This window comes from Heterodontus francisci, chromosome 4, assembly GCF_036365525.1.
Source record: "Heterodontus francisci isolate sHetFra1 chromosome 4, sHetFra1.hap1, whole genome shotgun sequence".
NCBI classification, from domain to species: Eukaryota; Metazoa; Chordata; class Chondrichthyes; order Heterodontiformes; family Heterodontidae; genus Heterodontus; species Heterodontus francisci.
The window spans coordinates 202,692,825-202,707,057 of NC_090374.1; the positions used below are offsets into that span (position 1 = coordinate 202,692,825).

Genomic DNA, 14,233 nt, shown 5'->3' on the forward strand with positions numbered 1-14,233 from the left:
TGCATAAGGTATTGATCCTGTGTAATCCCTCATTTCCAATTGCTATCATTATTTTACAGCTTGCTTTCCTGGTCTTCAAATTACTTGGTCTGTGAAGCATAACTTCATTCTTTGTTGGAACAGCTGGAACTTGGATTGGACATCCAATTCATGCTGGGAAAATCGGTATCCATCTGTCTGCTGTTCTTTTGCTTTAAAAGTTGCTTTAAGATCCGGTTCTGTGACTCTGTACTGCTTTCCCTTAAAGTAGCTCTGTTCTGTAGACTGGCTGCTTTGATTGACAGGGGAAGGTGCTTAGAGGGCTTCCTGTTTACGTAGCTTCCAGCACACTAGTCTGTCTGTTTATATAGCTGTGCAATATATATTTCAAGTGCTTTTTTTCTGCTAGAGCTTGCTTTTACAGCCATTCATAGAATCATAGACAGTTTGCAGCAGAGAAAGAGGCCAATTGGCCCATCGTGTCTGTGCCGGAATAGGCAATTCTTCATGCTTGAGTGGTTTTATGAGGTTTTTTAAACTCTGGCTTAGTGAGTGAAAGCTCTTTACACTGGGGTGATTTAATGGGTTTCTATTTATTGTTTTAACTGCAAGCTGCATGAATGGAGGATTCCCGTGCTTTTTGCTATCAGGCGCCTCCTGCAATGGATCAACATGGGGGAGCCTTTGAAAACAATCAATCAGCCTGAGATAGGGATTGGGTTTTTCCTTTTTTTCTTTTACTGAGACTTTTTAAAAAAAATCAACATTTCAAGCACCTCAAAGTTTTTTGTTTTAAACTGGGATTCCTGTACCTATGGCACACTGACTCACCCACTCACAGTGATTAATTTTCAGCCTGTCATTCAGCTCTGTCTTCCAGAGCTGGAGGTGATTTTTTTTCTTCTTTGCACTGTTTGGGTCAGTGTTTCTTTTAACTTTCTGTCTTTTGGCTGTAGCTAGTTTTTAAAGCTATTTTCCTGTGGTATTCAATTTTGGATTTTGTCTTCTTACCACAGCTGCCACCATGTAATCAGAAGCGTTTTCTGTTGTCTGATGCAACATAAATGAGATGCATGGAGTTCAGTTGAATGAAGATCTCAGCAGGTTTTTTTAAACAGCTAACTAACATATACAGTGCAGAGTTAATTATTTACAGGACTTGCCTCTTGGTGTTACAGTTATAGAGTGAGCTTAGCACATAGTCACATGACCACATCCTGGTACTTGGCTCATTAGCATACTACACTCTTAAAGGTACATTACTCTTAAAGGCAATCACAAAACAGTTTGATTTTACAGGGACGCTCGTTGGGTCTGGAAGAAACATTTCTGCTAAACTGGACTCACAAGCAGTGCTGATGCATCTGGCACTTCCCACCCGCCTGAATTCCTGGGTTTGGGAAACCTGTCTGACATGAGTTAAAAATATAAATCTTGTTAAATGGAGGCAATCGGCCTCGTTAAAATGTTTCATTTGATGAGTTAACTCCTGAGAGCAAATTGATCGCTCACCCCTTGTCCCTTCTCTATCAAAACCAGTTGTTGGTAAGTTCAAGGTTGGTTAGGGTCGGATTTGAAATTTTTAACATTTTAACCAGCCAAATCCACTTATTTTGGGGTTTAAAATTATATCCAGTGTGTCATACTGATGAGTTTCTCAATAATGATGCAACATATAGAATGAAACATCTTTGCACTGCCTTACGTGGGCAATTCTGTAATATGACACTGCCAGCAGGAGTGCCTCTTACAACCCCAAATGCCCCATCCTACTCTCTCACTGCCCTTTCTGCCCAGCACCCCCATTGAGGACTAAGCTTGCCAATCTCCTTTCCATCCCATTTACCTCCCCCAATGCTAACCCTGTGGATCGGTTATTGTCGCCCTTCTCCAGATCCCCTTGCCATCCATGAACCTATTGTGGATGATTGCATTGACATCATGGCCTTGATGGAAACCTGGCTGATGAATGATGACACCTTCCCCTTAATGAAGCACCCCCCTCCTGCCCCGACCTCCTGGCAATACCTTCCACCACTTGCCCAACGCACACCCCGTGGTGGCAGTGTGGGTCTTATCACTAAATCACATCTTGCTTTACTCACTATTGCTCTGGCACCTTTGAGCATCTCATCTTGTTCCAAGCCTCCCAACTCTCCTTTAAAATGCATGATCTCTCATGCCCACCAGGGATAGGCACCAACATGTTGCACCATGAACATCTGACAAAATTATTGACTCAGCCACAGACATGGGGGTGATTCATCTGTATAGAAAGTGTATTAGCTAACCTAATGCCATCAACACACAGTCCGATTTAAAATGCATTTTTAACTATTTAGTGAGATGCCTGGTATTGTTTTTGCTTGCACAAATAATCATTGTCTGCCCGCACACTTGATGCAGCGTTGCAGAGAATCCAGATAGATGTCCATCTGTCAGGAGTGATCTTGATTTCTTTCTCTCCCCTCTTGCTCCCTTTCTGTGTCAATCCCTATCTTTTCTCTGTGTCCACCTCTCACCCCTCTCTCTCTCCCCTGTGTTTCCATCTCTCTCTCCTCCCTCTATGTCCTTCCCTCTCCCCCTCTCTCTCTACCCCCCCTTCTGCTCCCTCTCCTCCTCCCTCACCCCCTCTCTCTCTGTCCCTCTCTCTCACACATCCCTTCTCTCTCCCCCTCCCTCTCTCTCACAACCCCTCTCTCTCCCTCCTCTGTCTCTCTCACTCTGACCATTACTGACAGCGGGAATAGCAGTTTCTGAACTTCAGACAGAATCGGGGTTTTCTGGCAAGCTTTTAAAAAAAAAATCGGAACCTGCCAGAAAACCCTGAATCTGTCCGAAGTTCAGAAACTGCTGTTCCCACTCTCAGCACCTGTCAGCTGTGAAACTGAGAGTGTGATCTTTTTAAAGTCAGTCTGGTCGTAAAGAGGAAGGGAAATTCCTTGTCCCAGAAATTACCAGTCATGTGTCTATGTACGGATATGTTGCCAAACCCTGATGTCCACCCAAGTACCATGCCAAATTTCTCACCGAGATGTCTTTGCGAATTTGTTCCCACAGCCTCTGCACTGAGAGACTTCTAATGTTTGGTGACTTTAACCTCTATCTCAACTCGTCGTGCTCTCTCACAACTGAGAGCATTGCTCATTCTCTCCCGCCATGTAAACTCACATTCATACCCCATCAAATTGCCATCTTGTTAAGCCTCAACTCCCATCATGTTAATCACATGTAAGGCCATCTCTGATCACTTCCTTGTATCGCTCCCCAACCCCCTTCCCCGTCTAAACCCCACTTCATTCCATGTCCATCCCTGGAAAACTCTCCCTTAAGTCACTGACAATTGCACTTCCAAATTCCAAACTGCCTTTGGCCATCTATTCACGGCATCATCTCTGCAACTATTAATCTGCTCAAGCACATCCTCACATCCACCTTTGATGCCCTTTTTATTTTTTTATTTATTTATTTAGAGAGACAGCACTGAAACAGGCCCTTCGGCCCACCAAGTCTGTGCCGACCAACAACCACCCATTTATACTAACCCTACATTAATCCCATATTCTCTACCACATCCCCACTATTCTCCGACCACTTACCTACACTAGGGGCAATTTACAATGGCCAATTTACCTATCAACCTGCAAGTCTTTTGGAGGTGGGAGGAAACTGGAGCACCCGGAGAAAACCCACACAGACACAGGGAGAACTTGCAAACTCCACACAGGCAGTACCCAGAATTGAACACGGGTCGCTGGAGCTGTGAGGCTGTGGTGCTAACCACTGCGCCACTGTGCCGCCCACATTTTCCCCATTAAAATCATAACTCCTTCTCAACGTGTTGTTCCCCATTATTCCAGCTCCATTAAGTCCAAGGACGCAGACTTGAAGGTTTATGGAGAATAACTGGCTCAGCCATTCATCACCAGATCTGGCTGGACCACATAAAACAGAATTGGGTCTTCCTCTCCTCTGCCAAAACTGCTTACTATTCCAGGATCATCCTGGAATGCAAAGATAACCCCTGGTTTCTCTTCTCCACGACAATCATCTTCTTAAATTAATCTTTCCCTATCCCCTCCATCCTAATAGAGTCTATTATAAAGGATGTGATAGCAGAACACCTAGAAAGCATAAATGGGATTAGGAAAAGTCAGCTTGGGTTTATGAAGGGGAAATCATGCTTAAAAAATCTACTGGAGTTTTATGAGGATGTAACTAGTCGAATAGATAAGGGAGAACCAGTGGATGTGGTGTATTTGGATTTTCAGAAGGCTTTTGATAAGGTCCCACATAAGAGGTTAGTGTGCAAAATTAAAGCACATGGGATTGGGGTAATATACCGGCATGGATTGAGAATTGGTTTAGAGATACAGCACTGAAACAGGCCCTTCGGCCCACCGAGTCTGTGCCGACCATCAACCACCCATTTATACTAATCCTACACTAATCCCATATTCCTACCACATCCCCACCTGTCCCTATATTTTCCCTACCACCTACCTATACTAGGGGCAATTTCTAATGGCCAATTTACCTATCAACCTGCAAGTCTTTGGCATGTGGGAGGAAACCGGAGCACCCGGAGGAAACCCACGCAGACACAGGGAGAACTTGCAAACTCCACACAGGCAGTACCCGGAATTGAACCCGGGTCGCTGGAGCTGTGAGGCTGCGATGCTAACCACTGCACCACTGTGCGACAGGAAACAGAGAGTAGGAATAAATGGGTCTTTTTCCGGGTGACAGGCGGTGACTAGTGGGGTACTGCAGTGATCAGTGCTTGGGCCCCAGCTATTCACAATATATATTCATGACTTGGGTGAGCGAACTAAATGTAACATTTCCAAGTTTGCAGACAGCACAAAGCTGGGGGGGATGTGAGCTATGAGGAGGATGCAAAGAGGCTCCAATGCGATTTGGACAAGTTGTGTGAGTGGGCAGATGCAGTATAACGTGAATAAATGTGATGTTATCCACTTTGGTTGTAAAAACAGAAAGACAGATTATCCGAATGGTGATAGATGGACAGGGGAGGTGCAACGAGACCTGGGTGTCCTTGTACACCAATCACTGAAAGCAAGCATTCAGGTGCAGCAAGCAACTAGGAAGGTGAATGGTATGTTGGCCTTCATTGCAAGAGGATTTGCGTACAGGAGCAAGGATGTCTTATTGCAGTTATACAGGGCCTTGGTGAGACCACATCTGGAGTATTGTGTGCAGTTTTGGTCTCCTTATCTGAGGAAGGATGTTCTTGCCATGGAGGGAGTGCAAAGAGGATTTATGAGGCTAATTCCTGGGATGACAGGACTGACATATGAGGAGAGATTGGGTCGACTAGGCCTATATTCACGATAGTTTAGAAGAATGAGAGGGGATCTCATAGAAACCTGTAACATTCTAACAGGACTAGACAGGCTAGATGCAGGGAGGATGTTCCCGATGGCCGGGGAGTCCAGAACCAGGGGTCACAGTCTCAGGATACGGGGTATGCCATTTAGAACCGAGATGAGGAGAAATTTCTTCACTCAGAGGGTGGTGAACCTGTGGAATTCTCTACCGCAGAAGGCAATGGAGGCCAAGTCATTAAATATATTCAAGAAGGAGATAGATATATTTCTTAATGCCACAGGGATCAAGGGATATGGGCAGAAAGCGGGAACAGGGTACTGAATTAGACAATCAGCCATGATCTTTTTTGAATGGCGGAGCAGGCCTGAAGGACCAAATGGTCTACTCCAGCTCTTATTTTCTATGTTTCTATGTTTCACCTCCAACAACAAGTGAGCGCTCAAGGACCTCTTTGTTACTAAGATTGAGATGCTGTTGCCTCTGCTGCTTCCCTCCCTTCCGCTAGTTCACTGGGCCAAACTTTCCCTAAGGTTTCCCTTTGCCCCAGCTCTAGACTCATATCTTTCTAACTCCCCTCATGGATATCACTATATTATAGAAAAGGATATAGAGGCACTGGAGAGGGTGCGGAAATGCACGGGTACACGTCGCAGGAAAAGATGAACAGGCTTGGTTTTGTTTCTCTTGAAAAGGGAAGGCTGATGGGTAACCTAATAAAAGTCTTTAAAATGATGAAAGATTATGATAGACTGGTTACAGAGAGAATGTTTCCACTTGTGGGAAAGAGCATGACCAGAATTTTATGACCTCGCCAACGAGCGGGCTGGTGGTGGGGGGTGGCAGCAGCCAGAAATGGCTTGCCCACCCCAGGTCAATCAAGGCCCTTAAGTGGCCAATTAACTACCATTTAAGGGCTTCCTCCTGCCGCTGTGGGCACTTTACCCTTGGTGGCCGGACAGCAAAGGCCACAAGAATCCCGACTGGTAAAACCAGGTGGCCTTCTTGCGGGCTGGGAGGGGGAGGGGCCATCCTGATCGGGCACCCTGTTACCCACGGAGAGCCGCCCCCAAAGCCCCAACTGCCCCCAATACACAACATTCCACCTCACCCCTAACCTACCCCCTTGCCTTGTCGGGGCACAGCTGATTGTCCTCTGCGAGGCCCTAAAAACTACCTGAGTCCTGGGGCCATCCTTCCTCTTACCTCCGATGGCTGGGTATAGTCCCAGCAGTGGCCGCCGCTCCCGATGGCGCTACTGGGACTAAGAGCTGCTAGCTCGCTGATTGGCTGGCAGCTCCATTAGGCGGGACTTCTTGTCTCAATAAGGTGGATGTCCTGGCCAAAACCAATTAACGGCCTGGGGAGCATAAAATCCTGGTGTAGCTTCCCAGGCCCAGTGGAAGTGGGCTTTCCCCTGGCTTTTCAGCCGGTAGGTGGGCGTCCTGCCCAATGTAAAATTCCGGTCCATAACTAGAAGCCATCAATCTGAGACACTGGATCCAGCAAAGGCCCTGACAACATCCCAGCAGGAATACTGAAGACTTGTGCTGCAGAGCTACCTAGCCCCTAGCCAATCTGTTCCAGTACAGCTACAACACTACCATCTACCCAACAATGTGGAAAATTGCTCCAGGTATGTCCTGTCCACAAAAAGCAGTACAATCCAGCCAATTACTGCCCCATCAGTCTACTCTCCATTATCAGCAAAGTGATGGAAGGTGTCATTAATAGTGTTATCAAGTGACAGTTACACAGCAATAACCTGCTCACTAATGCTCAGTTTGGTTTCAGTCTGGGCCACTTGGCTCCGGGCATCATTACAATCTTGGTCCAAACATGGACAAAAAGAGCTGCATTCTAGAGGTGAGTGACATCAATGCAGCATTTGACCGAGTATGGCATCAAGGAACCCTTGCAAAATTGAACTCAATGGGAATCAGGGGGGAAACTCTCTGCTGCTTGGAGTCATACCTAGCACAAAGGAAGATGGTTGTGGTTGTTGGAGGCCAATCATCTCAGTCCCAGGACATCACTGCAGGAGTTCCTCAGGGTAATGTCCGAGGCCCAACCATCATCAATGACCTTCCCTCCATCATAAGGTCCAAAGTGGGGATGTTCGCTGATGATTGCACAATGTTCAGCATCAGTCAGGACTCCTCAGATACTGAAGTAGTCCGAGTCCATATGCAGCAAGACTTGGACAACATTTAGGCTGAGGCTGATAAGTAGCAAGTAACATTCGCGCCATCAAGTGCCAGGCAATGACCATCTCAAACAACAGAGAATCTGACCATCTCCCCTTGACATTCAGCAGTAACAGTCACTTGGACAAATATAGGTTAATTAAGGAGAGCCAGCATAGATTTGTTAAGGGAAGGTAGTGTTTAACTAACTTGCTTGAGTTTTTTGATGAGGTAACAGAGAGGGTCGATGGGGGCAATGCGGTTGATGTGGTGTACATGGATTTCCAAAAGACATTTGATAAACAGCCACATAACTGGCTTGTCAGCAAAGTTACAGCATATGGAATAAATGGGATATGAAATTGGCTGAGTGACAGGAAACAGACAGTAGATGTCAATGGTTGTTTTTCTGACTGGTGGAGGTATATAGTGGGGTCCCCAGAGATCGATATTAGGACCTCTGCTTTTCTTGATATATATTAATAACCCAGGTGGACAGGGAATGATTTCAAAATTTGCAGATGACACTAAACTTGGAAGTATTGTGAACTGTGAGGAGGATAGTAATAAACTTCAAAAGGACATAGACAGGCTGGTGGAATGGGTGGACAAATGGCAGAATGAAATTTAATGCAGAAAAGTGTGAAGTGATTCATTTTGGTACGAAGAATGAGGAGAGGCAATATAAGTTAAAGGATACAATTCTAAAGGGGGTGCAGGTGCAGAGGTACCTGGGGGTATATAAACACAAATCATTGAAAGTGGTAGGGCAGGTAGAGAAAGCAGTTAATAAAGCATATGGGATGCCGACTTTATAAATAGGGGCATAGAGTACAAAAACAAGGAAGTTATGATAAACCTGAATAAAACACCGGTTTGGCCTCAACTGGAGTATTGTGTCCAGTTCTGGGGATCACACTTTTGGAAGGAGGTTAAGGCATTAGAGAGGGTACAGAAAAGATTCATGAGAATAGCCCCAGGAATGAGGAACTTCAGTTACATGGATAGGTTGGAGAAACTGGGTCTGTTCTCCTTGGAGAAGAGAAGATTAAGAGGAGATTTGATAGAGGTGTTCAAAATCAAATGGCAGAATGAAATTTAATGCACAAAAGTGTGAAGTGATTCATTTTTGTAGGAAGAATGAGGAGAGGTAATATAAGTTAAAAGATACAATTCTAAAGGGGGTGCAGGACAAAGTAGAGAGGGGAAAACTGTTCCCTTCGGCAGAAGGATCGAGAACCAGGCGGACATCGATTTAAGGTGATTGTCAACATGAGGAAAAACGTTTCACGCAGCGAGTGGTTTGGATCTGGAAAGCACTGCCGGAGAGTGTGGTGTGGTGGAGGCTGATTCAGTCGAGGCATTCCAAAGAGAATTGGACAATTATCTAAAGAGAAAAATATTGCAGGGCTATGGGGAAAAGACAGCTGTGTGGGAACAGGTGAGCTGATCTCGCAGAGAACCGACATGAACATGACAGACCAAATGGCCTCCATTCTACGATTCTATGATTCAATGTTCAATGCAACCATACACAGTATTTGTACATATATATATTTAAAAATTACACATTTATTTTATGTATAATGTTTCAATGCCAAAGCAGATCTGTTCACAGCTAGAGCAATTCATGACCCTGTAATGTTTGTCATTCCCAAAAGATTTCATATTTACATTGATGGGACCCTGTAAAAACAGTGACACAGATTGTCTGATTATTATTCCGCTACAACTGTGAACCTTTTAGCCTGTGCAAGACCATATATTTCACAATCCATAGTTAACAACTAAGTAACTATAAAGAGTGTATTCTTTAAGGCAAACTTTGAAAATAAGCATTTATAACTAAACAATTACTTAGGTTTGACAAGACATTTTATGATGATAATTTAAACATTTTCACTTTACATACCAGCCATTTTTGTAGCCCTTCTCAATGATTCTACCATTTCGGTGCTAAATAGTGTTGGATTATGAGTCAGTTCTGTAACTCTGTTTTGTGATTCTCAGCAACTAAGAGCTGGACTGAGATGCTATTGCAATTCACTAAACACCCTTGTACCAGGCAAAGAGAAGAATCTTTCATCCCTTCAGACTGGGCTAGATACAAACTCTGGTTTCCTGATGTAAAATGAATGTGAAACCTACTTCGCCTACCCGTCTTCCTCAAACTATTTATGCCCAACGTACCTCTGGTGACTATTGTGCAGTAAAATTGTTAATGGTACACCATATGCTAACAAAGATCCCTCACCTAATTTTGAATTGTCTAAGATCTTCTAAGGTGAACATGTTCCCTTCAATCATGGAAACTCCATCCACTTCTACTACTCCATGTACTGGTTTCTTTTGAAGCATGACCCTGATATGGTCCTCCTTGGTGTCAACATCAGTCACCAGCATGTGGTCCACAGTAATCTGACCTGTACCCCCTTCCTCAACGTTCAGTTGCTTTGTAAATATCTGAAAAGAAAGGAAAAAGCAAGTTTTCATTTTTAGCCGTTGTTTCAGGTGCAAACAGAAACTACTGCTTCGAGTTTCCACGAGTGTTCTTCAGTGGGAGATTAGCAGAACCTTCCAAAGAAATAACAATTGTCTAAAACAGCTATTTCTTGGGGTGTTGGGATGAGGGGGCTTGGTAATTTCCTGCCAAAGTTAGAGCAGAAGATTGGAACAATCCAAGGGAAATTGAGGGTCTATTACTCAACAATAAAAGAGAGTGAGTATTCTCCATGTAGCCCAAAGAGGTCAGAGAAGATGGTTATATTTTAGCCTAATGGAGGTTATGTTACAATTCACAGTCCACTCAAATTAACTATTAATGTTACATAATGTTTGGTAGTTCTGTTGTTTATGTGCTGTGCTAAAAAGTTATCTCTGACAATGTAGTCCAACAGTGCCTATCGTAAGGGTCTTTTCAAGATGACAGTGGTTATATCATGTGAATGATGCAACAGCAGATAAGACAAAATTCCTACCTAAAAGGGCCAGTAATACAGAGCGATTTTGTAGTCATTCTGGGAATTTCGGCACAATAGAGTCATAGAGAAATACAGCACTGAAACAGGCTCTTTGGCCCACCGAGTCTGTGCCGACCATCAACCACCCATTTATACTAATCCTACATTAATCCCATATTCCCTACCACATACCCACCTTCCCTCAATTCTCCTACCACTTACACACACTAGGGGCAATTTACCTATCAACCCGCAAGTCTTTGGCTGTGGGAGGAAACCAGAGCACCCGGCGGAAACCCACGCAGTCACAGGGAGAACTTGCAAACTCCGCACACAGTACCCAGAACCGAACCCGGGTTGCTGGAGCTGTGAGGCTGCGGTGCTAACCACTGCACCACTCATCGCACCAAAACGGGCCCTTCGTCCAAACAAGTCCGCGCCAACCATCAACCACCCATTTATACTAATCCTATATTAATCCCATTTTTCCCCTCTCACATTCCCACTTTCCCTCAATTCTCCTACCACCTACCTACACAAGGGGCAATTTTTACAACGGCCAATTTACCTATCAACCTGCAAGTCTTTGGCACGTGGGAGGAAACCGGAGCACCCGGAGGAAACTCACGCAGACACAGGGAGAACTTGCAGATTCCGCACATGCAGTACCCAGAACTGAACCCAGGTCACTGGAGCTGTGAGGCTGTGGTGATAGCCACTGCGCCACTGTGCTGCCCCCAAATAGAATACAGAATCCAATCTTATAATCTGTATTATATGTTACAATGTCATAAATCACTCCTCATGACAATTCTTGGCAATGATGAGTCAAGTGAAAAACTAAACCAACACAATTTAGTTATTTGGGGCAATTCTTAAAAACACAATTTTTCTCAAATTTAGTTCATTTTGGTTTCAAGTTGATCTGTCCTTCAATGATGCCCCTCTGTTCAATTGCATAACGTCTGGAGCAAGCAACTGCTTGTGTTGCTGGAGGCAATTGAATAAAGTTGGATGAATTATCAGAAATAACTTTGTAGCAATTGACCTGACTTGACATGACAGGGATCTGCAATTCCTGTTGTCTTAGCGTGTGTCTATGTTCTCTTGTGTCAGTGGATAAAGGGGGCAGTGGACTGTTGTGCAGTAAAATTGTTAATGATACACTATATGCTACCAAAGATTCCTCACCTAATTTTGAATTGTCTGAGATCTTCTAAGGTGAACATATGGTTTATGACATTGTAACATATAATATAGATTATAACATTGGGACTATGTGTTGTGCAAAAATTCCCACCTTAGAATTTGTGCATTCCCATAATTGGACCAATTTTGATAAATTGGATCATTTTGGGTTTGGATTAGGCAGACTTTTTAAGAATATATAACAATGCAGGAACATGGTGTCTATCTCTCATATATGCATTCTTATTGTCCATATACCATCATAATCACCACCAGGATAGGTCGTGGGAAACTAGCCCACATCTAGAATTTGATCAACAGATACAAAAGATTATACTTGACATACAGTTATTCATCAAAACATAATTTATGTAGCAAGCTTGACCAAACCCTAACATCATAGTCACAGTGTATCTGTTGATATTTCCTGCCCCAGCTGGAGGCTGATTAGTTAGGCTGCCAATCTAATCATACCTCTTTTAGCAGGTGCACACATTGACTTTAATGGGCTCCCCGGGAGGTGGGCTAGGTGGCAGGGAAGCCCATAGACTAGCAACGGGAAGTGCGGGGGGCGGGGGGGGTGGGTGGGTGCTGGGGTGCTGTCACCTTCCTGCTGCACCGTGATTAAGTCGGCTGGGAAAGACCAACGACGGCCTTCCCGCCCAGAGGCCAATTGAGACCCTTAAGTGCCCAATTATTGGCCAGTTAAGGGCCTCTTCCCACTGCCACTAGAATTAAACCAGCAGCGGGAGGGGCCTCCACCACATGGGGAGGTCATCCAGTAAAACGAGGTGACTTCCCTGCAGGTTTGGGAGGGGCCTCCTCTGTGGGAAATCTGTAGCTCACAGAGGGCCCTTGGCAGCCTCAGCCACCCCTGCAGCAACACCCTCCCGCCCTCATTGCCCACTCTCCCTCTCCCCATCACTGGGGCCTGCCGGACTGGCCCTGGTAACCCTGCCTCACTTACCTGTTGTCCCAGGCTCCAGCGTTGGGCCTGGTGTAGTACCGGCAGTGGCCACTGCTTCCAGTGACGCTGCTGATACTACTGAGCTGCCAGCCCTCTGATTGGCCAGCAGCTCTTAAAGGGACGGGGATCCCAGTGGCAGACACTTGACTTTTCGGCCTGGCATCACGAGCACGAATAAATCCAGCCCATACCTTCTCCCAGTACAACGAGGGAGAATGTATTTATGCTCTGGGGAGACTTGTGCATCTGGTCTCAACTAGTTCATGTCTCTTCAAATCACCAATGATCATAGAATAAAAAGACCAGTGTGGTCAATTTTCACTTCTATCACCTGGTGTTAACAAGGCAGTAACGGCCTTCAAATGGGATGGTGGTCTTGTCACCCAATTGATATCGACACCAGGTGACATTTTGAAAGGGTTCCACCACAGGGTGTCCAAGACATCAACCTGTCTCAGGTAATATGCAAATCAAAGTCCTAGGACCTCAATTGCCATTTTAGATCAGAATTGGTTGGAATGTCAGCCTTGCCCATGACATTGTGCGTAGGCAATGGAGATATGGGACCCAGCCAATGTAAGTTTGAAAGTATTTTTGCAGGGCCCAGAGGACTGAACCATTGAGGCACACAAAAATAATCTGAGCTGATATTGCCCTGGCCCCAGAGCCTCCGGGATTATTATCCGCCAGTTAGTTTGCTGACAGCCGAGGTGCCCGATGTTGGGAAGCCTCAATTTGGCGAGCTGCATTGAGACATCTGTTTGATATCCCACAGCTCACAGGTACGATGCTATTGAGGTCTCAAAATTGTGCATGTCTCTTCGCAGCAAGTATAAGTGGTTGGCCGGAATGCTTTGCTCTAAAGTCAAAATCGACCCCAGTGACTGCAGTGGAAGCTTAGCCTGAAATTGCCTACCTCTGGAGCTTGGTTGTCGACTGGGAGAACGGTAATATTGAAGCAGAAGTCAATTAAAGTGCCACCATGTTGATTAGTGACTGAAAAGAGAAACTGAAGATGCTGTGGGTCTGGCCCTATATCCTGTATAGGAGGCAGGTAGGCCACTTTCAGGTAGTTCACAGCATGCTGAAACAAAATAAAATAGAACACATTATGTATCACAATAGTGGGGAAAATGTCAGTGAGAGAAGAAAAAACAAAAAGAAAACACAAGCGATATTTAAAGTCCTATGTTTGGGATTCGGGTTGGCTGTAAATACCTTCTCAGATTCAGAGATGTCGATCACTCCGAAGTGGTTTTAACATCTGACAGTGGAGCAGTTGCCCCACTGCTCCACATCTAATTTTACAGTAACATAACACAGGGACATGACATCCTTTTGATGTGGATTAAATATTCATCTCTTTTGCACATGTATTTGTTTAATCTATTCAAAGGCAGACCAAGTGAAAACTTAACGAGGCGAGGTTCGATACAAATTGTTATTTCACATCAGGTGAATGTGGAAACCAAAACTGATGATGTTCTTTACTCTTTTCTATGAATCTGACTTGTCTTCCAAGTATAATGCATATTTCCAAATCTTTTCTGTGGAAAAATGGTCAGAAGATCCTGAAATGTGACATCCTGCATTGCATATTTTGC

The 14,233-nt window shown here is 44.7% G+C and overlaps 1 protein-coding gene across 1 annotated transcript in view; it reads right to left on the reverse strand.

Moving 5' to 3' along the window:
* The window catches only part of frem1a (Fras1 related extracellular matrix 1a), a 356,873-nt gene that overhangs the window by 195,586 nt on the left and 147,054 nt on the right, over positions 1-14,233 (reverse strand). The window contains exons 13-14 of the mRNA XM_068030756.1: positions 13,546-13,713; positions 9,769-9,977 (exon numbers count right to left, since the gene is read on the reverse strand). Coding sequence (XP_067886857.1) covers positions 9,769-9,977; positions 13,546-13,713 — 377 coding nt within the window. The remainder of the gene's footprint in view (positions 1-9,768; positions 9,978-13,545; positions 13,714-14,233) is intronic.